At 40.6% G+C, this 26,362-nt stretch overlaps 1 protein-coding gene across 3 annotated transcripts in view; it reads left to right on the top strand.

The window, feature by feature from the left end:
* Positions 1–2,017: 2,017 nt before the first annotated feature.
* Positions 2,018–26,362, top strand: part of LOC115471208 (inverted formin-2-like) — a 75,465-nt gene continuing 51,120 nt past the window's right edge. Inside the window, exons 1-5 of one of the 3 annotated variants that reach the window (XM_030204913.1) lie at positions 2,018–2,419; positions 13,009–13,123; positions 20,229–20,757; positions 22,938–23,080; positions 23,167–23,228. In XM_030204913.1, coding sequence (XP_030060773.1) covers positions 2,388–2,419; positions 13,009–13,123; positions 20,229–20,757; positions 22,938–23,080; positions 23,167–23,228 — 881 coding nt within the window. In that variant the 5' untranslated portion in view covers positions 2,018–2,387. The remainder of the gene's footprint in view (positions 2,420–13,008; positions 13,124–20,228; positions 20,758–22,937; positions 23,081–23,166; positions 23,229–26,362) is intronic. The other 2 variants (XM_030204911.1, XM_030204912.1) reach the window with 2 other exon arrangements.

Below are 26,362 nucleotides of genomic sequence, written 5' to 3'. Positions count from 1 at the left end.
CTGAGCCCCCCTGTCTCTTTGTGGTTAGCTAGCACATCCTGTTCCCATCTGTCAGCACTTCTCTTTCTACAAAAAATTGAAACAAGCTAAGATATGCTGTACAAAAATGTACCCCAAAACTTGTTTCAGTATGTGCTTAACGTCCCTACACCCATGAGCTTACAGTTTTATACCACTTGCGATAACTAGCTGCCATACTGTTCGCATACGCAGTTTGAGAGATTTCTCTTATGTCTCTAAAACTCACAACTATGTGGCCCAGTAAGTCTGTGCTGGTTCTTCCAATTGGTTTTTCTTAGTTGTTATTCTGGCCTGTCTTTCTGACAGCTACAGTTTGTAGTCCATGATTCCATTGAAATCAGTGCTGCAGGTCCCATAATGCACCAGGATACAGCTGGCAGAAATCCAGGGCCAGTTTCCTTCCTGGAATGGGTAACTTGGCGACTCTGTAGGAGGATGGAGCTGGTGAGACAGACTGGGAGAGTGGAAGTGATAGAACCAGATTTTTAAAAAAAGAACACTAAACAGTCAACTTGAAAAGATAAGAGGACAAAGTAAACTCCTAAATCAAAGGGCACGCTTAATAGGTTTGTGTGAGCTAGGAGCCACCCCATGCTCTAATCAGCAAAATGTTATACTTTAGTTAGGATGGTTGAAATAAGCTTACCCAATAAAATTAATGCAACATGTACAAATATATATAAAAAAGAACTTGCTGGCTCTTTGGTGGGTAGGTCGTTTTTTGGAGTTCTTATCTTGCATTTATCAATGAGTTCTATTGCTCCTGGCCAACAATTTTAGGTGTAACACAAGGAGGTTAAGGAGAGGAATTAAAAATTGAGGAAGTGGAGCCCAAGTAGCTGCCAGTGAAGGCTCCTGGCATGTGTAACATCAATAAGAGCTAGTTCTAGTTGAGGAGGAAACACAAAAAAGGTGGAAAGAAACAGTTGGATGAAAAATAAACATTCTGACTACCTCAGAGTGTTTGAAAACAGGAAGAAAATTTTTCTTTATGTGGAACAGATTACTAGTCTAAATTTATGGAATGCTTGGCTCATAGATTACCTTTGCCCTGGAAACGCTTTAAAGCTTTAAAATGTGATCCTGATTCTCAATGTGGAGGTTTTGAATTCCTTTTCTGAATGTCACCATTTTTGGCAGCTACATGTAGATAGCTGTTTTCTCCCAGGTGTCCTCTGAGTCTAGAACCTAATCCAATTATGTGTTTTACTGAGTAGCCTCCTTTGAAAATAAATTCCTGGTTATCTATCAGTTACTGTTCGCTGATTACTTATCAGGAGAAGTTGTGCTCTAATTTTACAGTGTCCTCGCATGTTCCTTTAGTATCAGGTTAGACTGTGATTCCTGTTATAGTAAGATGAATAATTAGAAACTACCTTCAGCAGAGCTGCAAAGTTAACCATTTTCATGAGGGAGACTTTTTGCCTCATCCTGGTTTTAAATATATCCAAAAGCAGTGTGATATTTGCAGTCCCTGATTCTACCCATTAACGTCAGAGCTGCAGGTCCTATAATGCATTTGGATGAGGCTTGCAGAAATCTAAGACTGGCCTAAAATCTCCATCTTGGAACTGGATAACTTGGAAACTCTGCTTCATTTGCATTGCATAATTACTAACGTGCAGTAGGGATATTTCTGGTTTTCAACTTACATCCTAAAGCACTGTGGTATTTGTAGTCCTTTAGTCTACCTGTTGATATCAGTGAAGTATGTTCCATAATGCACCAGGATAGGGTTCACAGAAATCCAGGACTGGCCTAAAATGCTTCTTCTGGAACTGGATAGCTTGGTAGCTATGGTATCCAGGTGCCATTTTTACCTGCTATCAGGGGTGTGCTGGTAAATTGTTAACAGGGGGCTCTCTCTCGCCAGCAAAGTAAAAGAGAATTCAGGAGGGGCCCAAGCCCACATTTTGGGATCCATTTGTTAAAGTAGCCACGGAGAACCGGCTCTCAAAATTCTTAAAAACTTAACAAACGGCTCTCGAGAGCCTGTGAGAGCCTGCTCCAGCACACCACTGCCTGCTATAAATGTTAGATTACTCTCACTGTCTACCATAACTATGGTTAAATTTACACCTAAAAGTGTCATTCTGCTACTGATACTTATTCCTCAATTTCATCCTTAATTAAAGCTGTGGTTTATAGCCCATATAAGATAGGTCTTAGGTCAGGGCTGCTGACACTGATCTCATTTCCATAATTGAGGGAGGGGTTTAAATAATCCCTGATTCCATAAAGAGAAAAGGGGTCGTTGAGGAGGAGATAGAAATGGTGTAGAGTATGAAAGAAAAAAAAAAAGTCTCCGCCTACTTGTTAGGGTTGCTTACTGAACCACTATGGAACATGACTCACCTTAGTCTCTCATGAGGCGATCTATGGCTGCCTGGCCCACATGGTAGGTGTTTTTTAAATTAAAGCTCTATTGGAGAAAGGGTACCCTGGGACTGTCTGAATAAGTAGCCACCAACCTAGATTTCAGCTTTCTTAAGGGAGTTTGTTTTAGACTTTTGAATTGGGTTTCTCTTAAAATCACATAGTAAATCAAAACTTCATAGAGAAATTGTGGTAATGGTTTATGAAACTGGTTCAGAATCGGAAGGACTCATATGAACCACTTTAAGGACTTGTAAATAAATGACCAGTTCTGTTTAGGAGGCAATTTAATAAAAGTAATACAGCTGCCCCTTAGCTTCTCTGATTAGAAGAAGTAGGGTGTTCACCTATATGATTTTTACCCATTAGCAATAAACCCTAAAATTCTCATGTCTTATGAGTGAAAAGAAAGGAAACAATTTTAGAAGTCTTATTATTGTTAGCTGATTAAGTTGGGATATCCTAAAAACTTGTATGTGTATGTATGTATATATATATATATATATATATATATATATATAAACTATAACCAGCGGAAGCTATTGTGAAGCAATGTGGTTTTTTGTTTATGGTTCTTAAATAGTGCACACCTTTTAAAATGTAGAAGGGAGAAAAATAAAATGGAAGTTTGAAAAATAGCCATTAGAATGGAGTGTGAACTTTTTTTAATTCTAACTTTAACTATCAGTGGAGACAGTGTGGTTTCTTAAATGATCTTATATTGCTATTGGATTCATGCTGTATGCTATGCTGTCTAATGGTAATAAGTATCCTATTACAATATGTGCTTGTCTCAAATAGCTTATAATGTAAGCAGATACTGTCCCTGAGGCAGTAGGAAATGGCTTATTGCTGTGACCACTAGACCACTTCTCTCCCTGTGTGCGTTAGCTATAATAATCTAGCTCTTAGTTCTGAGACTTGATAATGTGCTTCTCTAGAGTAATCCCTTGATGGACAAGCTGAATATGTTCCTCAGAATCTTAATAGTTGACAAAAGGGTTGTAATGCTAAAAAGTTATAGATAAATAGGATTATAAATAAAAATGTTAACTAGCTTTGTAAGCCATTCAGACACTATTGACAATGCACTTGCCTATAGATCTGTGTAGTGCCAACAGATTGTGATGTTAAGTTGTATGCAATTTTGCATACAACTTAACATCACAATTAAGTTGATGATGGAGTGGCCTGGTGGTTAGAGCACCAGTCTTGCAATCCAGAGGTGGCTGGTTCAAATCCCACTGCTGCTCCTTGTGATCTTGAACAAATCACTTAACCCTCCGTTGCCTCAGGTACAAACCAAAATTGTGAGCCCTCCTGGGAAAAAGAAATATCCAGTGTACCAGGCTGAATGTAACTCACCTTGAGCTACTACTGAAAAGGGTGTGAGCAAAATGGAAAAAAAAACTTCAGACATACAGATCTGAACTGTTTGTGGTTACTTATGAGATTTTCAATGGAGGTTAGATTTCTCCCCCCCCCCCCCCCCCCCCCCGCCCATATAGTAATAATTTGGTGCGAAATAGATAACATGCATTGATGATCCTACTTTGTGTGTGAAGGAGAGAAAAATGTGTTATACTATGGTCTATCATGAAGCTCATGAGCCACAAGATTTTAAATGCTAATATGGCTGCTTCACCATTAGCAAGGATTATGCAGTCACCTAGGGTGGCAAACTTCCAAGGGGTGGCAAATAGCAGCAATCAAAAATAGAAAATCCAGATGACCACACATACTCAAAGGACTATTAGCATGTCCTTTTCTTAGCAGACAGTTGTATGCTTGGATATTAAATAGGCTATTTGATATTTTGATAGGCAAACAGTGGGGGCGACACCAAGGATGATGCAGAAATGACATGTTGGATGAACTTAAAATTTCACATCATGTACTTTCATGTCGAGTCCACTTGTTCTTACATAAGTCTGTTTCGGCTGTAGAGGTCTGTCTCAGAAGTCCTTGTAAGTTGTATTTGTGTGACAAATATCATATTGCAAATCTTTTGCTGCTATTCAGCTGCGGCGTTGAGCTATATTATTCCAGCGTTATTTATATTCTTCTCTTAAGGTCTTGTATTTTTGAGATTTGCAGTATAATATGTCATACAAACACAACTTACAGGGACTACTGAGGCAGGCCTCTACGGCCAAAACATGACTCGTGTAGAGTCCACTTGTTCTTAGTCCATCCTTGGTGTCACCCCTGCTGTGTTTGCCTATCTGTGTGGAGGACTTTGGGTCTTCTGTGGTTGTCGCTTCCTATTTGATATTTTTGCAGAATTGATGTTGGGATGATCGTGATTGATGAATTTAGTAAACAGAATCTTGAGGTGGGGAGGGTGTAGGGTAAGGCTGCCAACTGGATCCAGATTTGCAGGACAGGGTTGATCCAGTTCTGGGTTTACCCTGTTGCATGCTGGGACTTGTAGTCTTTTTAACAGGGTAAACACACGACTGGATCAACCCTCTCCTGCAAATCTGGATCCAGTTGGCAGTCTTAGTCTAGGGGCCAAAACAGTGGAAGGGGGGGGGGGGGGGATAAGACTGAATGTTTGCCTAAGATGCCCACTCACCTTGCACCAGCCCTGTTTTTTAGCTGAAGCATAGATCTTAGCACAGCAATTTTCTTAACTGTAGTGATTTGGATTTTTTTTTTTTTAATAAATCAAGCAACTATGTAATGATTCATTCCCACCCTATGTTGCCCAAAGTCAGGTACTGTTATTTTTAATTGAGTGTCTTCTCAGATGAATTCCCAAGCTGCCCCATTGTCATTCACATGTCTGAGCTATTCTAGATGGGCAGACCATGGATAAATGTCTCAACCCAGAAGAGTAGGAATCTGTGACCTACAGTATTGAAACATGGACATTTTTTTCTAAATTGTTAAAGATGGAAACTATTTGATATTAAAACATAACAAGTAATTTAAGAAATGGCAATAATATAGAAATATCAAGGAAAAATTGATAGGTTGAAGCAAAGAACCGGTAGACTAATCAGGTCTCTAATGCCTGGCATTGCTTCCAGATGACTGTGCAGGTCTTTTTCTGCCGTCATCTACTATGTATGTATGTATGACCTTTATTGGTTTGGAATTTTAGGCACACTTTGTACAAAAGTGATAAAAAAGTGATAGGGCAGAAATAAAAGCACATGCAAACTAGACATGTTTAGGGCCCTGAGTCAATAGGAGGCTTGAGTCTGCTAATTCTGATGTGGGATATGTTGGAGACAGGGTAGGAGTACCCAGTAGTAGTTTTAATAATTAGAAGAGACCAGTGGCCCACAGAACCTTCTAAATTGGTAATAGACAATTGGCAGATTAATAGCAATATTTCTCTCTTGTAATAGATATTCACAACTCCTTTCTGTATGACTGCAGTCTGGGATTTCCCCAGTGGCGTAGCCAAGGGTGGGCTTGCCCACCCACTTTGGGTTCAGGCCCACCCAGTAGCAGCATACCTATGATGTGGCTGGCAAGGATCCCCAAGCCCCACCAGCCGAAAATTCCCAACAAGTGTCCCTCCTGCATACCTTGTAAGTAGCAGATCTTTGCCTGCAGTGACATACATACTGCTTGCACCGGCCCCACAGCCTTCCCTCTGATGTATTTCTGCCTAGGCGGAAACAGGAAGTTGCATCAGAGGGAAGGGTGTGGGGCCAACATGAGCAGTGTGTATTAGGTGCTGCTCGCTGCTGTGAAAATCTGCTATTTAAAAGGTATACAGGAGAGGGGGGATGTTTGAGAGACCATATGGCATGCAGGCAAGAGGAGAGACCAAATCACCTTTGGGACGGGGCGAGGTTCTTCTGCCCACCCATCTTGGGCCCAGGCCCACCCAAAATTGGGTGTCTGGCTACGCCCCCGGATTTCCCCCCTCTTTCTTCTGAGTTGTTTTGCCTCTTCCAGCACCTTTGCCCCCTCCCTCATTGCTCCAAACAGCCTATGGGAGCCAGAGGGGTTAGTCCTGATCATGACAGAAGGTTGTGAATGCAAGGAATAAATTGAGTGCACTCAGGTCACATACTGCCCCCTCCTGCTTCTGGGTCCTGTGTGGGAAGGAGGGCCTGTAAGCATAAATTGCTAAGTCCCTTCACTCTCTTGCGACCTGTTACACCTAAAACCAGCCCCTGCATGTTCCTCTAACCCACTTTTGATCAGGAAGGAGGGCTGTCCAGGGAGGTGGAAGCCTTTCTCTCCCAAGGGGAAGAGGCATGTAAAGGGAATGAAAACCCACAAATATATCTGCTTAGGTTCTAATGTAGGGTTAGTCTTAAAATAGTGCCCACTGTGGCAGGTATTTGTTGTTTATGCCTTTCACGGCACCAATACTGTAAAACAATATACAATCCAACAAAGTAACTTCAGGGGTTAGGAGTAAACCAATGACAAAACCCAACAATATGGCAGCAAAATATATTTTCTCACAGCAGACAGACGGACAGCAATCAATAGTTGAGTTGCCAAGGGTCTTTAAACTCTAAAGTAGGGGAGGGGGGGAGGACTAGAGAGGGGTGGAAGCCAAGCATTTACTATATTGCTGTCATATCCAAAAATCTCTCTTAAGCCTTTGTGAAATATAAGGTTTTAAGACATTTTTGGGGGAGTGGAGGTGTTGCCGAATGGTTAGAGCAGCAGGCTGGAAACTAGAAGGCCTAGATTCAAACCACAGCTTCTTGTGGCCTTCGGCAAGTTGTTTATCCCTCCATGCCTTGAGATAGCAATGATAAACCACTCCTGTATCATGTCAAAAAAAACCACAAAGGGGAGGGGGTCCTTTATTGTGTGGTGCTGTCGAGTCAGTTGACTCCTAGTGACATCTGGATCTGGAAGAATTTTTTTTTTTTTTTTTAACTTAGCATAGAAGTCTTCATTTGTTCATTAGCAGGCAGTATATTTTGGGTCCACTGTAGGATATTGCTGTAGTCCTACCTGTCTGGTCCATTTGTGCATATACATGGCAGCAGACGTTGGAAGGAATTGCTCTCATGCAATGTGCATGTAATGTTTTTTATCACATTGGCATCACAGATCAAGCCTTAGCCTGATTAGATACATATCTCTTCCAGATTGTATATAGTGAGCCATCAAGGTGCTACCTGCAAATCATTCTCTGCACCAGCCTTGTTTTAATATCTTCATGGCATCACCACTAACTCTTTCAGTTAATTGGCCTTTCAGGCTTTATATACACTGATGATGATAGTCAAATTCTGACATCCATAGATCTTTGAAATTTCTTGGTATCCTAGTTGACCATGATCTAAACTTCCAAACTCTCATTTCTACTTTGATTGAGCACTGCTTCTATAAGCCGTGTCAACTGTGATCCATCAGGGCCCTCCTGTGCTCTACTGCTCTACAGATTCTGGTACACTTGTTGTATAAGGGCCTATGACAGATATACAATATATTCAACTAATACAAAATACCATTAGTGAATTAATTACTGGAGCAAAGAAATATGACATGTCATGCTACTGTTGAAAGCAGCTCACTGTTTTCTTATTCCACATAGAATAACCTATAAAATTCTACTTCTGGTGTTTAAAACCACTACCTCTGGGTTCTCCCTCTTTCCTGGCACTTTTCTTGACCCCGTATTCCCAACACTGGTTCTTCATTGTTCCCAGCAACATCTTAGTCACTCAGTCTCTTCGCCATATCAGGTATGATACTATTCACAGTTCTATCTTCTCTGTTATTGGCCCCACCCTCTGGAATGCTTTAACCTCCCATCTCACACATCTTTAAAACAATTTAAACCCAACCTCAAACCTTCTCTTTGCAGATTTTTTTTCTATAAATAAATTCAGCAGATTTGGAACTGTTCCCCTCCAGAGTGAATTTAACTGACATTTACCCTTTTCTATTTCCATCTACTACACCTCACTTTTCCCTTTTATCATCTTTCTATAATAGATTGTTAGCTGTTCAGATATTTTATATTATATGTGGGATATTAAGCATTTAAACTGAAACAGTACAATAACTGGTAGAAGCTTGTTACCCAGTAATGTCTCAGCTTGACTGAAAGCCAGTCTAAGTGATGGAAAGAGAAGAGAATAATTTTCTACTTCCCCCACATGCTCACATACCCTCAGTACTCACTCAGCACCCACAGCCATTTTCTATGTGGCATTCACACAGTTTTACCCTGCCTCCCTCATCCATTTACTACCCATGCACTTCACTTACCCCATCTGCAATGCTTAACTTGGAGCAGGAACTTTTCAGCTGGTTTTATATTTGTTTATTCTCAGATGCTAAGGGACAAAGAAAACTGTTGTAAGGAGTCAAGACAGCAGTAAATGTTTCCATTCTTAAATTTTGTTTAACTATTGGACTGGCTTGCTCTTGCAGACTACCGTGCTTGATTTTATAGATGGGGTTGCAGCTGTACTTTTTGTTGCCTTCTTGGTCTTTAATTTTAAAAATGAGTGGTGCTACTTGCAGTCAAATATAATTGTGTATCAATTTCTGTTTTCCAAAATGTGTTGCTAAGATCCAAGCACAGGGCCTGAGCCAAGGAAGTTTGAGAGAGAATGGGAGGCCTGATGTCACAAGGCTGAAGCCATCCTCCCCCTCCCCCCTTGCAGCTACCATGTTTGACACACAAAACAAAGCAAACAGTTGCTGCATCCACATTGTCGTTCACTGTTGTTTTATCTAGGTTATATTTAGAAACATGCCGGTTTATGCAGCATACAGATGTACACAGAGGAACTATCACAATGGAATAACCTTTCATCAGTTGGAGTAGTAATTGGTTCTAAATCATAATCATTGTGTCATTTGGAGGGGCTGGTTATAGGGACACCCTAGCAGGTGTTGGTGTGTTGAGTTTTTTTTTTTCACCTAGTAAAGGGCCACCAAAACAAACATGTTAGGAGAATCGGGTGCTAATGATTGAGGATGGTGGGGGTTTTTTTTTTCCATTTTTTTAAAGTACAATGGTGTGGTGTTTTTTTTGTTGTTGTTGAAACTTGGGAGCATTTTAAAATATTATTTTCCTGTGCATAGATCAAAAGAGAAAGATGGTATGTGGTAACATGCTCCTTTTTATTTTGTGAAATGCAGTGGTATATTATAAAAATGCACAATATTTTTTTTATTACTATTGTTTAAAAGAGATGACGTTCTGTCCAGAGTCAGTCTAAATGTGCCAACATTTTCCAGTTCTGTGTACATACATGGCATTTAAAAAAAAATCTTTGTCTCCTGACTGTGTGTTTGCATATAGATGAGTCCTGTTAAATTTATTTGCTTGTTTAATTGCTTTTTTTATGTGCTGATATCACAAAATTTGAAATATTGAGGTTCCAAGGCTCCATTGCAAGCAGCAAACATAGCTGATAGGAAGTCTGTTTTGCAAATTGTACAGTTTAACATAACATTTTTGAAGGCATCCAGACACAGCAAATTAAAACTCGGTTAGTAAAACTGGATTTCAGGAGGTCTATAGTTTTGCATTAACAGTTTGCTATTGCTCTATGGCTTCCTGATTGGTAAACCTGAATATCAAATGAGATTCCTTTGTGCCTTTAAGCCAAGCCAAGGTCATTTGGAGATATTTTTTGTCAAAATTCGGTATCTCAGGGGCTGTAACAATAACATCAGTTAAGTTTGCTTGGGATAATATGGAATATAAAGGTCAAAATCTTTCACCTTTTTAAGGCACTGCCTATCCAACTGAAACACCTGTAGCCTTTTTACAGACAGACCATGCATAGGCAGTTTGTTATTTCTAATAGGCGTTTGGTATTGTTTTGGGTGACTCTATATGGCTGCTAGCTCCACCTACTGGATGTGATGTGATATAATTATTACCAAAACAAGAGGTCTAAACCACCTGCAGTAAGATTTTTTCCACTTTTTTTTTTTTTTTGTAACTGTGTACACCATGATATCTTTCTATATCTCTATGAAATACTGTGAATTAAGGCTTGGTCAATATAATAAAACTACAGTATAATCAGTTTTTTAATGCTTTCATTCTTTCCATTATTATATATTTTTTACTTCTGATATAATGATAAAAACCCAGCAAAGTAAACAATCTACACCTAAAAAAACAAAACCCAAAAAACAAACAAAGTAATACTTTAAAATTAAAAACAAAAACTCCAAGGACCCTCTAGCACCCAGGCCTGAGAACCCTGACCAGAAAACCCCTTCACCTAGATCGCTGGTGTTGAGAGATGAGCCAAACTGGGTTGCCATTTTCCAAGAAGGTCCCAGAAAGTGTTGCCACCCACCAAGTATTGAGGGGGAGGGGCACGTGCTCAAGAGTCCCCCTGTTCTGGGACACTTTTTTGGATCTAGTGGCTGTGTCATCTTGATGACGTTTCCAGACTATTAGGGAAGTAGAAAAATGCATTATTCTTTAGCAGAGTTTTGCCACCTTGGAAATAAATCTTCATGCTACTCATAAATAGCTAAGGTTACTGTAGCAGTTTGGCACTTTTTTTTTTCTTGTGTGTCATCTGAGGTAATAGGCTTCGACGTTTCAAAATGATTGGGGTCACTGTTCTGTCTATGCTGAGCAGGAGTCCTGTAACTGCTTTGCTACAGTTTGGGGTGGTGTTTCAGTATTGCATCTTTCAATTGCTGGGGACAGGCAAGTTCCCTGGAGCCCTGCAGAGACTATTGAAAATGTGATGGTGAAACAGCACCCCCACTGGCAGGACTGTGGAGCGCTTTTGGGGTGCCAAACAAAACAAATTATCCCTCACTGGACATAATGAAGGCGCTTGCTTAATATTGGGGGTGCTTGGCACCCACAGGCTCTAATGATAGTGTGCCCAAAATTCAGTGCCAAACCAGTGCACTTGCCTAGTTTTGAGTGTAGCACGGTATTTCAACAGCCTAAGTATAACGTCATAAGCACACAACTAGAATTTATTTTTGGACCTGCTTTAACAGCCATCGGAGAACTGATTGTCTGTCTCTCCAAGTTATGCAAAGTTTTTTACCAACAGTTACCTGGGTCCATTATTCTTGTTCATTTGGCATGATCTCGTATATCTGAGGATACCATTGTTGGAGAGGGGAGAGAGACTGCCTGGATGTCCAACCGCCACCTGAAACTGAACATGGCCAAGACCGAGCTTATTGTCTTCCCACCCAAACCCACTTCTCCTCTCCCTCCACTCTCTATCTCAGTTGATAACACCCTCATCGTCCCCGTCTCATCTGCCCGCAACCTCGGAGTCATCTTCGACTCCTCCCTCTCCTTCTCTGCGCATATCCAGCAGATAGCCAAGACCTGTCGCTTCTTCCTCTACAACATTAGCAAAATTCACCCCTTCCTCTCTGAGCACACCACCCGAACTCTCATCCACTGTCTCATTACCTCTCGCCTTGACTACTGCAAACTTCTCCTTACTGGCCTCCCACTTAGCCATCTATCCCCCCTTCAGTCCGTTCAGAACTCTGCTGCACGTGTTATCTTCCGCCTGGACAGATAAATACTCGTATCACCCCTCTACTCAAGTCACTTCACTGGCTTCCGATCAGGTAATGCATACAGTTCAAGCTTCTCCTACTAACCTTCAAATGCACTCGATCTGCAGCCCCTCCTACCTCTCTACCCTCATCTCCCCTTACGTTCCTACCCGCAGTCTCCGCTCTCAAGACAAATCCCTCCTTTCAGTACCCTTCTCCTCCACCGCCAACTCCAGGCTCCGCCCTTTCTGCCTCGCCTCACCCCGTGCTTGGAATAAACTCCCTGAGCCCATATGCCAGGCCCCCTCCCTACCCACCTTCAAATCCTTGCTCAAAGCCCACCTCTTCAATGTCGCCCTCGGCACCTAACCACCATACCTCTACTCAGGAAATCTAGACTGCCACAACTTGACATTTTGTCCTTTAGATTGTAAGTCTTTGAGCAGGGACTGTCCTTCTTTGTTAAACTGTACAGCGCTGCGTAAACCTAGTAGCGCTCTAGAAATGTTTAGTAGTAGAGACTTTGCTTTTGCACCCATATTTATTTATTTGTAGCATTTGTATCTCACATTTTCCCACCAATTTGCAGGCTCAATGTGGCTTACATTTGCCGTAGTGGTGAATGCCATTTCCGGCTAACAAAATTACAAATGGTATTGCATTAAGGTGCGTGCATACATTATGGTAATGCATATAGGTTCCTGAGTGATTGGATTGTAACATATGTTAGGTCATCAATTTTATAGATAAGTTGTTTTCGGCATAATGATTAAAGTGGTATTGCATTAAGGTGCGTACATACATGGTACAGAAGAATACGTTATGGTAATTGCATATAAGTTCCTGAGTAATAGATTGGGTTGTAGTCCGTCTAGTGATAAAAGTTCGGTTCTGTCTAGATCACGATCACTTATTATTGAGTATCTGTTAGTAGCACAATGCATTAGTGTGGCTTTCAGATGGATGAAAGGACTACTATCAGCAGAGTGCACCAAGATGCAAGTTCAATTCCTAGAAATAGTCAAGGCTCCCAACCTCTTTTTTTTTTTTTTTTTTTTTTTTTTTTTTTTTGGGGGTGGGGGGGGGAGGTTTTGCTGCAGCTATGAGATAATCCTGTGATCTAACTTGCCTTCATTTTTTTTTTTTTTTAATTAGGAGCCAGTTGTGGACTCTGCATTCTGCTTTCTTCAAGGCCCCATGTGCTCGGACGACTCCTCATTCCAGCCTTTGGAGTTTCTCTTCGGTTGTACTGAATTGCTCACACATGCTGGTAAGGACAGCAGGGTGCTTGTAACTGTAATCCATAGACATTTTTATGTTGTTGCTTTTCCCTTTCTGAATGAATGCAGATGGCAGATTATGTGCAGGATCCCAGAAAGAAGAAAGTTACCTTAGGTAAACCCTATTACTTTATTTATAAAATCTCATATCCCACCCATCTACTAATCTAGGCAGTTAACAATGAAACATACAAACAAAATGAAACATCATAAAATGTAAACCAAAATAACAATGTATGCTGCCCCCTAGGGTTCAGTGCAATACCTAAAGGGCTATTGATCATGGCGATAAACAGCAGGCTGGCTTCCCCTGAGCTAAGTCACACTTCCTCCCAAACACTACAGTCTTATCAAGAATACCAGCAATGAAACTGAAAGTGTGTGATTACCCTCACAAGTGTTGGATGGGAAGAGAGGTAAGTTTCACAGTGTACAAAGGTTTATTGCACAATGAACCCCAAGATAAGCAGCAAGAGGTGATCTACATACAGGAAAAGCAGCAACACATGTAGCAGACTAGTAGAGATGAAGAGCAATGTGGTTTATTGAAACATATACCAACATGAACATGTTTTGTCCAAAGGGTGTGTTGGGGGTAAAGCTACAATACAAATATTTAAATCAAATAAAAATCAATAAATATAGTAACATAGTAGATGATGGCAGATGAAGACCTGTACATCCAGTCTGCCCAACAAGATAAAGTTGATGTATGCCTGATCTTGATTTATCCTTGCTATTTTCAGGGCATAAACTATAGAATCAAACCTCATCCTAGATGCTTCCATCCAACCACCACGCTGTCTCGTTGTCAGACACATATTTCCATAGTTTCCCACTTCCAAAGCTTGCTTCTTTCTCCCAAGGATTAGTCAGTATGTGGTAAACGTCTCCCCTTTTTCCTATGTGGGGTTTTTTTTACTCCCAGACTGTTTACAGCCAGGAACCACTACCCCAAACAAGGTAAGTGCAAATGTCCCAGCTGGAGTACTCGGCTTTCAAAGGAGCATCCCAAAAATAATAAAATGTGTGCACATTAAAATTTATCAAAAGAAAACCTTCACCAGTTCGCTGCTCTCTAGCCTCCTTAAGGAAACTCCTCTCTAGGATCAAAGCTGGAACCCGGATCTTTGGGAAATCTGACAGGTAAATATCTACTCCCTTTCTTAAACAAAACCAAAAAGAGAGACTTCCTCCCTATGTGATGCAAGCTCAAGTGTGGGGAAAGTTAGCTAGCCCAGAAAATAAGATGAGCATGTTGCCTTTGCTGGTCTCCCAACCAAATTTGTCTGGCAACGTGCTCCTACTGTAGCTGCAGTCTGGAAACCAAGAAAGCTTGTCCCTAAACTTTTTTTCTAATACCTAAGCTCACAGGTGCAGGTGCTCTAAACAGGGTCGGGCTTCTGTCCCAGGCTCAGGCTTGGCCAATCTGTCCCGCAGCTCTGGCCAAGTCAGTCTTATAGATGCAGTCTCCCAAAGCCTTTACAACTTTACTTTCCAGGCAGGCCCTCCTTTTACATCTCAGTTCTAAAGTTTCCACATTGGGGTCACCAGAAAAAAAACATTCAGTTGAATCAGGAAAGATAAAATGAGTTCCCTTTTTACCAGCAGGAACCTAGCCCCAAACAAAATGGAACTGAGCCCCTTCTCTGAGCTTTTACCTAAAGAACCAGATTTCCTCAAAAAGATTCCAATCTCAACTCCTCCTAAACTTATTCCATCAAACTTTCGCCAACAAATGTCAAACCCTATTCCTTTACCTGGCCCACTCCTCTAATAGCTAGTCTCTCCACAGGCTTCACCAAGCTCAGCTAATTTTCCAAAACTGGAAAACCGTCCAATAAAACACTCATAACTCATTTGCCAAAAGACTCGCTCAGTTTCTATTGCCAGAGCCTCAAATTAGTCCAAAAGAATCTTTCTAGGAGCCCACTCTCGCAGCATCTCCCTTTGCTCAGCGCTTACCCCAACTGACTCTAACAGTCTCATAGGCATTCTGTAAGCAGATATGTCACCAGGTGCTGAGTAAAGCCTGTAGAGAGTCCTAACCCTGGCAGAGAAGGGAGTAGGGTAGGCTGGCTCTTTCCAAACAACAAGGGAGACGAATGCACAGTAAAGGGTCTTCTATTGAAAAATACCAAGCGGCTCAACACAGCTGCTGTGTTTCAGCGCCTGCCTCAGGAGTCTATAAAACATGTAAAAACTAGTATAAACATATGCTCAGGAAACCAATAAAAATATAAATTATATAATGTAACTGGACATTATATAACATGCATAATATGACATGACATTTTAAATTATTGAAATATCTTTATTAAAAAAATGAAACAGTAAAAATGTAAAATTACTGGATGGATTTGCATGCATAAAGTAAAAATCGAATTTGCAAATGTGAACAAACTGTTATTGCACAAATACAAATAGTAAAATAACATTAAAAATTAGACATTAAAAATCGGTGCAAATGTGTCTCTAGACCACTAACCTTGTGGTATATTAGAATGGTATTTCCAAAGTCTAATACAAACAGTAAGCAAATGTTGTTGTTGTTGTTCTAACACAAAAGACATAGCTCAAAGTTATGTCCTAGTCCTGTAGAGGGAGAGAATTGTAAAATTATTTATTCAACCAAGCACTTAAAAAAAAAAAAAAATAGAATTGACTCATGTAGGGTTTGGTTGTTCCTCTCAAGAGTCTTAACCCTGCCTGCTTCCTGCAGAAACATCCTCACTGTGACCAAACGCTGCCTGAGCATGGCTCCACAACATCAGAGCAGCTCACACCTGTAGCCTCATACACAGCCAGCCATACATATACATGCATTACATACTTTGGTGCCACCCACATACCCCTTCTGCAAAATGCAGCTCAGTTAGGTCCCAGTCCCTCAGATTGCCAGTTCAGGATAGTGTTTTTGCCCTACCTGATTACTGAAGCTTGGTTAGGTCCCAGTCCCTCAGATTGCCAGGTCAGTTTAGTGTTTTCGCCCTACCTGGTTTCAAATGCTATCATTTTTTTTATCAACACAATAGAATATAAATCATCATCTAATATATCACAATCTAATCTGCTGAGAAGGTGTGCTAAAAAAGGTATGCTTTTAGCTGTTCATAAAATGAAAGTAGTGATTGTATTCAAAGATGGGCCTTGAACCATGTACGAAGCTAGATAATCTAGTCTGATATGTCAAAAGAAGGAACATCTAACATCCATTTCGGCAGAGCACAATGGTCTGGGAGGCTAATAGTCTATTTGGAATTGCTACATTAATAATTTGATGCAGTGCCCCATAAATGAAAACCAAAATTTTAAAACCAATTCTCTACAAAATAGGAAGGCAATGTAATCTCTTCAAAATTGGTGGAATGTGTTTGAAACAAGGAATTTATCGACCATGGTGTTACATTTTGGCAACTTGTGCATGAAAAAGAGCATTAAAGTTGTCACGCAGTGGAGTAACATAAGTTTGAACTACTGTAAGAAAAATAGAAATTAAAAAAAAAAAAAGTCTGTAACTGACAAAGGGTTTTAACCTTAAAATTCTTCAAATGGAAAATTCATCCTAAGACTGTAAAGGCAAGAGTCCAAAAAAGAACCCTAGATAACATTATTACTCTAACTATAAAGATAGAAATTTCAGTATCCTCAAACATAAAGAAGAAAAGGTAGATACAACATTTTAACCCATAAATGAACTTCTATGTTTGAGACAGTTCACACAAAATCTATTCACAGAAAAGCAAAGGGCCTAAAGTGCAGTAAAATCTGGGCTTTGTGCACTTTCCCACACACTAAGCCCAGATTTTTTTTTTTCCTTTTACTCCACATGATCTGTCAAATTCCAGCAGAGAACAACTTAAAACATACATAATAAATCACGATAACATCATAAAAACACCTGCATACAATTTCAAACAATAAAATTTACTATTATCAATCTGATTAAACAGTCTAAAATCCTAAATCTTAAAACTAAATCTTCAGTGATTAAAACCTTTAGGGGTCCTTTATACTAAGGTGCGCTAAATAAGACACTTATAGTGGGCATCTTATTTAGCATGTGCTAAATCCATTAATGCATCTTTGTAAAGGCACTCTTTTTAGGGCTTTTTTTTTTTTTTTAGGGTTATGCACTAACAAACCTCTAAAAAAAAAAAAAATGCAGGAGCATTTTAACTGCTTCCTATTTAGGTGGTGGTTAAGTGCTCCTGTGATAAGTGTGTGCTCTAATTGGCATGTACTAACGCAGGAATGCCCGTGCCACGCCCCTCTGAAAAGAATTTCACAAAACGTACTTAACCACAGGGTTTAATGAGCAGAAATGGGGGAAAATACCACAAATTGCTTTAATGTGCTTTGTGGAACCCTGTTTTTTTTTTTTTAATGTGTAAACATGTTAAGGGCTTAAATGCCCCTTAGTTAAAAGGTCTCTGAGTTCTTCGTCTTCAAACATAACTGAAAAAGCAATTGATTCAATAGGAGTGCAAGTAAAAGGATTGTTGGTCATTGGCATAAAGCCAATATTTTAATTTCAAACCCAAATCTATAAATAGGAGTGATGTAGATATAGTGCTGAACCCTGGGGCATCTCAGAACAGTCATTCATACAAATAGATGTCTTGGATCTGCACCTAACCTGAAATGGTAGATCCTGCAAAATTGAAGTAAACCATTTCAACACTACTCCTGAAATTCAAAAATGCTTTCAAAAGCAGCTGTAATAGCCAACGTTAGAAATTCAATACCTTATTCAAAACCATAATGGAGTAAATCCAGGAAAGACACTTTGTTTATAATGAAATCCAAACTGGAATTGATCTAAAATCCAACTTCTCTATCACTTTTTTTTTCTTCAAAAGTGAAAAAAGAAATTGAATGATGGTTCTCAGAATAGATGGGTCCAATTTTATTTTTTAAGCATAGGAATTACTGCTGCTGGCTTTAAACTAGTGCATGGATTCTCGATTCAGTCCTTGGGACGCACCTAGCCAGTCAGATTTTCAGGATACCTGCAATGAATATGCATGAAATATATATTTGCATACCATGGGGGCATGGTATGCAAATACCTTGTGCATATTCATTGTGGGTGTATATATATATATATATATATATATATATATATATATATATATATATAGTACATAAGTAATGCCACACTGGGAAAAGACCAAGGGTCCATCGAGCCCAGCATCCTATCCACGACAGCGACCAATCCAGGCCAAGGGCACCTGGCAAGCGTCCCAAACGTACAAACGTTCTATACATGTTGTTCCTGGAATTGTGGATTTTTCCCAAGTCCATTTAGTAGCGGTTTATGGACTTGTCCTTTAGGAAACCGTCTAACCCCTTTTTAAACTCTGCCAAGCTAACCGCCTTCACCACGTTCTCCGGCAACGAATTCCAGAGTTTAATTACGCGTTGGGTGAAGAAAAATTTTCTCCGATTTTATTTTAAAATTTACTACACTGTAGTTTCATCGCATGCCCCCTAGTCCTAGTATTTTTGGAAAGTGTGAACAGACACTTCACATCCACCTGTTCCACTCCACTCATTATTTTATATACCTCTATCAAGTCTCCCCTCAGCTGTCTCTTCTCCAAGCTGAAAAGCCCTAGCCTCCTTAGCCTTTCTTCATAGGGAAGTCATCCCATCCCCGCTATCATTTAAGTCTCCCTTCGTTGCACCTTTTCCAATTCCACTCTTTCTTGAGATGCGGCGACCAGAAATGAACACAATACTCAAGGTGCGGTCGCACCATGCTGCGATATAATGGCATTATAACATCCTCACACCTGTTTTCCATACCTTTCCTAATAATACCCAACATTCTATTCGCTTTCCGAGCCGCAGAAGGTTTGTGTATTATCGACGACGACACCCAGATCCCTTTCTTGGTCCGTAACTCCTAACGTGGAACCTTGCATGACGTAGCTATAATTCGGGTTCTTTTTTCCCACATGCATCACCTTGCACTTGCTCACATTAAACGTCATCTGCCATCTAGCCTCCCAGTCTCATAAGGTCCTTCTGTAATTTTTCACAATCCTGTCGCGAGTTAACGACTTTGAATAACTTTGTGTGATCAGCAAATTTAATGACCTCGCTAGTTACTCCCATCTCTAAATCATTTATAAATATATTAAAAAGCAGAGGTCCTAGCACAGACCCCTGAGGAACCCCACTAACTACACTTCTCCATTGTGAATACTGCCCATTTAACCCTACACTCTGTTTCCTATTCTTCAACCAGTTTTTAATCCACAATAGGACTTTTCCTCCTATCTCATGACCCTCCAATTTCCTCTCTAACCTTTCATGAGCCTTTCATATGTTTGAAGGTGCATGAGATCTGAGAAGTAGAGTAATTTGAATTCATCCATTTCTAAGACTCCTGAGGCAATGGCCTGCCTCAGGAGTCTTAGAAATGGATGAATTCAAATTACTCCTCAGATCTCTTGTAGTAATTTAATGCACCTTCAAACAGACCAAAAAGCAATGCACTGGTAGTATGTTCACTGTGCTCCACTGCTTCCAGACTTTACTTCAGAAGCAGTGGAGCACTTTGTTTAGCCTGTGCATTAAGGTCTCTGGGAGATAGGCTTGGAATTTGTCCCACCAACTTGCGAAACGTGGCTCCGCATTGGGGAGCTGAAGGAAGATTCAGAGCTCTGTTGCTAATGGATAATTATGATTTCTGTTTACCTCTCACATATTGTATTTGTAAGAAGCCTGTATTCAACTGAAGGCACTTCACCGAAGGCACTAGTATAACCCTTTAGGGCTGTGTTTACTAAGGTGCGCTATAAGCGTATTAGCATTTTTAATGCACGTTAATAGTTTGTGCATTAAATGCTAATGCACGCATAGGAATATATTGGCGTGTTGGCGTTTAACGCACCTTAACTTTAAAGGCGTGTTAAAAATGCTAACACGCCTTAGTAACTATACTTCTTAGCTCCTTACAGGTGAATTTTACAACATTACATGCAATAGACTGGCTTTCTTTCCAAAACCTTGAAATATGCTTTATTGCATCATTCATCATTTTCTCTAACATGGAGTCTGAAACTTTTTTTTTTTTTCTTTTAGAGCAAGAAAACACAGGCCAGGAAGCTGCGTAAAATCTTGATTTCAAAGAAACATCCAAGAAATCAAAATTTGAGCCAAGGCAAGCATATCAAAACTGGCAGAAGTCTTAAAACTGAAAAGAGCACTGAAGAGGCTTGTGTTGAAATTCAGAGCCCCCTTACAACCCCCTCCAAGCCCAAAGAAGCAAAAACCTCTCAGAATGCCCTTCTGTCTTCATCAGATGATAATGCAGAGAAGGTTGCACAGACTCTAGATTTGGCCTCATCGGTTTCACCAAACAAACAAGTGCCACCTCTGCCGCCTCCTCCTCCACCCCCACCCCCACCCCCATTTCTTCTTGGTGTTGGGACTATGCCGTTGGCTGTGGGGCTGCCTTTGGCACCACCCCTACCCAGTTTTCACAGCAATGCAGTTGTCCAGAGAGATGATTCTTTGGGATACACAGGCAACTCCAGTAAGAAAATCAACAAACCAGCTTTACAAATGAAAACCTTGAACTGGCAGGAACTTCCCTCCACTGTGGTCCAAGGTAAGAAAGATACTTTATCACTATCAGAGGGATGGTAGTGTAGTGTTTTGAGTACAGGATGGTAAGTGCTACCTGTGTAGATGATAGCATTGTTTGGGGTGTTGTTCCATTGCCTTATAATCTTAAGTTGGGAAAGATCGGAAAAGTTCATTTTTTCATGTCTGCATTTTGTTGTGACTTTTTCCCCCATAGTTCCATCCTCCCCCCACCCCTTTCCATCTCTTCTGTTGCCTACTGTGTTTATGGGGTTGTTTTTTTACTCCTCCCCCCATGCTGCATGCAGGCCCACAGGTACTCTGTGGTCCTGCAAGATCATCTGAAAAAGATGTTTGACTCCATGTTAGGAAACTTTCCATGGTTTTTCAGCTTGAAAAGGAGGAAGTGCAAATTATGGGTATTCTTTTAATACAGAGAATAACATTTAAGTTCATAAGGTTTTCCACGATATCTATTATGGTTGATTCCCTATATCCCCACTAGATCATTATGTTGCTCACAACAGCAGTTAGTGGTACTGTCTTTTTATGTTATCTCTCTGGATACTATCGGAACTAAACTTTTTTAGTGTGACCTTTGCTCTGGCATTCCCTCCCTATTTTGGTTGGAATGCGCCTTGAAGTAACTGAAAAGGTTCCTATTTCAGGATGCTTTTGGCTTTAACCTGATTTTTTTTTTTAAATCAGTTTAGGCCCCATTGTTCTGTCCTTCAGACTCCCTGGGGGGCATTGGTAAAGTCATCCCTGGCTCTGCTGTTTGGTTTTGGGTTTTTTTTTTTTTTTTTTGTTCTCACTGTCCTTTATTTGTTGTATATATTTCCTTTCTTATTTTACAGCTGTTTCACATCAGTTTGTAAATGTATCCAAATCAAGTGTCCTTGATTTTTTTTTTTTTTTTTTAAAGTTCCCAATATGGAAGATATTTAGCAATATCAGGTTATAAAGTAGTGATAGAAAGTTAAAAAAAAATTCAAAGAAAATATTTTTAAAATTTCATGGAGCGGAGGTTTTTCTAGCTGATGAGGTTTGCACGGCAGTCCTGGTTGTAATATTTACAATGATAAGCTGAGCATCTGAAGCCTTTTCCTCTGTTCTAAGAGAGAAGCAAGATCTGATATACTTGCTGTAATTTATGATTAGAGGCTTCTCAAAAGCAAGATCATTGCCATACAGTGAATATGTATTTATATAAAATTTTGATGATATGCTTCAGCCATCAAGATCAACATGTGTTACTTTTCCATTACAACAAAAGTATTAATTTTGTGGGAAAGCCTGAAAATTGAAATGGGTTATAGGCTGCAACTCTCACACTGATTCTATATAGTGCAGTTTGCGCAAATCTGGGCATATTCTGGGTTTGTGTGCGCAACTTAAGTAGTCAACAAGCCAATCAGCACTAATATGTGCCAATTCAGCAATTATTGATGCTGATTGGCATTAACTAGAATTTACATGCACAACTGTAAGCATATTCTGTAATGTGATAAGTTTAAATCTTAAGTCGCATAGTTGAAAAGGGGGTGTGGCTATAGGCGATTTATGGATGTTTCTAAAACTTGTGTGTGATGTTATAGAATACACCTGGTCCACACCTAATTTAGGCATCTGCATTTGCACCAAGTTTTACTTGAGTATAACTGCCCATGACTAAATTTAGTGACATGGAGGGGCGCTCAGTGTGTGGAGGACTGGCCTAGTGGTTAGAGCACTAGTCTTGATATCCAAAGGTGGCCGGTTCAAATCCCACTACTGCTCCTTGTGATCTTGGGCAAGTCACTTAACACTCCATTGCCTCAGGTACAAACTTAGATTGTGAGCCCTCCTGGGACAGAGAAATATCCAGAGTACCCGAATGTAACTCACCTTGAGCTACTATTGAAAAAGGTGTGAGCAAAATACAAAATAAATAAATTTGTAAGCATATTCTATAAAATATGCCTAAATTTAGGTGTACTCTATAGAATACACCTAGACATTTTTTATGCTGTTCTTCAAGCATGATATATAGAATATAGCCCTTTATGCATTACACATGTTGACCAGGGAATGAGAATTGAGTGGGTGGGGGGAGACAGGCAAATATCATCATGGGCTCATTAGGAGCACATTTATATTGCAACTGCCGGTTTTAATACTGGTTGGTGCCCCATCTTACTACAGTCCTGTCTGCCTTCCTTTCAGAAAGGGACTCCATGTGGACACTTGTGAGCAGTAGTGACGAATCCATGGAGCTCGATTACTCTAGCACAGAGCAAGAGTTCTGCCTTTCAAAAGCAAAAGGCCATGTGACACAAACTGCCCTAGCAGAGAAGCAACCAAAGCAGGTAATAGCTGACACTTCTCCTCTCTCATGACAAAAAATGAAGGTCATGTGACTAGCTGATTAGTAACGTCTTATTTTCATGTAAAGGTCACATTCCTGGATTTCAAGAAAAGCCTCAGTTTGAATGTATTTTTGAAGCAACTTAAAAGGTAAGGCGTCTTATTTTTTTCCATTTTAAAGAGCATGTGGTGTGTGTTAGTGACAGTCTCCAGGCTATGAAAAGCCTCTAATGCATTCTTTTTATATAAAAATGGATTTGTGTTGACTGATAAAAGTCAGATCTTGAGTTGCTGTTTTGGAGTTTCTGATGCAAAAAAAACCTTCATTTGAGATCACCCAGAAATTCTCCAATCCCCCCCCCCCCCCTCCATCTTGCCCAGCCATCTCATCCATGATCTTTGCTTCCAGAGATCAGTTTATTTCATGGTTGATCAGCTGCCTTTATCGAGTGATAACTGGAACTCCTCCTCTCTATTCATCCATCTCCCTACTCGTGAGGCAGTAAATACTTGCTTCCCAATATCCCCAACCAACCCCAGAACTGGACATTGGACTTGGAAAATTGGTTCAGGTGAATAGCAGTCGTAGCCAGGGGCGTAGCCAGACTTCGGCGTGAGGGGGCATATTTTTGCCCCCCCCCCCCCCCCGCCGTCGTCGCCTACCTTTGCTGGCGAGGGACCCCAATCCCTGCCAGCCGAGGTCCTCTTGATTTGCGCGCACGGCTTCGTTCTGTTTCTGTGAGTCTTGACGTGATGTCAGAAACAGAACGAAGTCTTGATCTGCAAGGCTTCGTTCTGTTGCTGTGAGTCTGACATCCTGCACGTACAACGTGTTTGTAATCTTTGTACTAATGAAAGGGCATGTCAAAATGCAGACCAAAAAAAAGGCAAGTGCTGTACAGCGTACTTAACCAATTGTCACGGGTAAAAGTAGATATATTTTTAAAGTACAGTTTGCACATGTAGCTGTCTAAACTCGCAAGAAGCATATAAGCTAAAACTGAAGCCTAGGTTGTCTCTTCAGAGGCACAGATCAGTATGTTCAAATACCAGCTCTTGAAGGTGAGTAGAAAGGCTGGCCCAGTCAAGGTTTCAGAATGGTACATTTCATTCTTCAATCATTATGAAACTGTAGCCTTCCTTTTATAGCAGGGGTTCTCATTCCAGTCTTTGGGACATGCCCAGCCATACAGGCTTTCAGGATGCTCACAATAAATATGTATGGGAGAGCTTTTAAACTCATGTATATTCATTATGGATATTGTGAAACTTTGGCTGGGTGTGTCCGAAAGACCAGATTGAGAACCCCTGCTATATAGCATAACTGCATAAGAGAAGAGAAATGATATACCGCCTTTCTGAGGTTTTTGCAACTACATTCAAAGCGGTTTACATATATTCAGGTACTTATTTTTTGTACCAGGGGCAATGGAGGGTTAAGTGACTTGCCCAGAGTCACAAGGAGCTCAGTTTCCCAGGATCAAAGTCTACTGCATTAACCACTAGGCTACTCCTCCACTAGCAACATTCCATGTAGAAGCTTGCCCTTGCAGGACATCAGACTCTCAGAAACAGAAGCCTGCGCGGCCGCGTTGCTGATTGGCTTCTACATGGAGTGTTGCTAGTGGAATAGCAACATTCCATGTAGAATCTCCAATAGAGAAAGGGAAATGGGACTTGATATACCACCTTTCTGAGGTTTTCCGCAACTACATTCAAAGCGGTTTACATATATTCAGGTACTTATTTTGTACCAGGGGCAATGGAGGGTTAAGTGACTTGTCTAGAGTCACAAGGAGGTGCAGTGGGAATCGAACTTAGTTCCCCAGGATCAAAGTCCACTGCACTAACCACTAGGCTACTCCTCCAGGGTTGCAAAACCATGTTTGGGGTCATGACTTGACATGCTATAGAGCATCCAATCATTGTTCTGTACCACTTCGGGATCACACTTTCTTAAGATGCACAAATTGGGGTGTTAGCCATAGAAAAACTGAGCGCTGGCTAAGACTTTTACCCAATACTGTTAAGAGGATTTAGTATTTATGGATGATGAGTGAGTCTTGTATGGATGGGATTGAATTGCTTTTCTGTCCATTTGTGGAATTCCATTTCCTTTTTTTCTTTTGGTATGATTTTTGTAAACCACAGTTCTTATTTAAAGTGTAAGTGTGTTAGAACTTTTTTTTGTAAATAAGCATTAAATAAAGTCCTCTTAAGGGGCAATTCTGAAATGGCCCACTTTTTTTTTTTTTGAGGCTGCTTTTAACTCCTAATGCTTAGTCACTTGTTCAGTGCCCATCTTATTAAGTGTGCATTCCATGTGTTGGACCTTTGTAGCATTCCATGTGCTGGACCTGAACCGAAATACTGCTAAGTGATTTCTGATTATCTTATTCTAATTTCTCAACTTTTTGGCTATAGGTTTAGCTACCTGATATTCTCCTTAATTTAATGCTTAATTAATTTGTCCTGTGAATCTGTATTGTGGTGCACTGCTCTGTCTTCTAACCCTGCCTCATAGGCGTAGTTTGACTGTTTCATTTGGGGGGGCAAAGGAAGGGGCGGGGCATATTAGCATATTCATTTGCATATATGTATATGCAAATTATGCTAATATGGAGGAAGGAAGGGAGCAAGAGCTGGCTTTTTTGGGAATAACCAGTGTTCGTTTGCCAATGGATAGCCACTGAATCAGAGAGGCAGCGGGTTTGGCGACAGGCACTGGTGTGCTGGCAAATGTTTAACAACAGGCTCTCCCCCCAGTCCCCCTCTGCGCCCCCCCCAAATTGCAGAGCTGGCTATAGCCGGGGAGAGAGCCTGGGGGGGGGGGTATAAATAAGTAAATATAAACTTTTAATGTTGAGCACCTGATTCTCAAAGTGAACATATTGCAAACACTATAATGAAAATAAAATTATTTTTTTCTACCTTTGTTGTCTGGTGACTGTTTTTCTGATCATGCCGGTGCAGTATCTGATTCTGCTGCTATCTGTCCTCTTAACTCCGTTTCCAGGGCTTCCTTTCCATTTATTTCTTTCTTCCTTTCTTCTTCATTTCTGGTCCTCAGCTTCTGCCTATTTTCTTCATCCATGTGCAGTTTTCCTCCTCTCTTCCTTTTCCCTCATCTCATCTCCTTCCTCACCTCCATCCATGTCCAGCATTTCTTTTCTCTCCCCTGCCCTCCATCCACCCAGTCCAACAGTGACCCTCCTCTTCCCTGTCCCCATACCCAGTGGCCCTCCTTTCCCCTGCCCTCCATCCACTCAGTCCAGTAGTGACCC

The sequence above is a fragment of the Microcaecilia unicolor genome, chromosome 5, assembly GCF_901765095.1.
Source record: "Microcaecilia unicolor chromosome 5, aMicUni1.1, whole genome shotgun sequence".
Classification (NCBI taxonomy): domain Eukaryota; kingdom Metazoa; phylum Chordata; class Amphibia; order Gymnophiona; family Siphonopidae; genus Microcaecilia; species Microcaecilia unicolor.
This window is presented reverse-complemented; position numbering and strand designations above follow the sequence as displayed.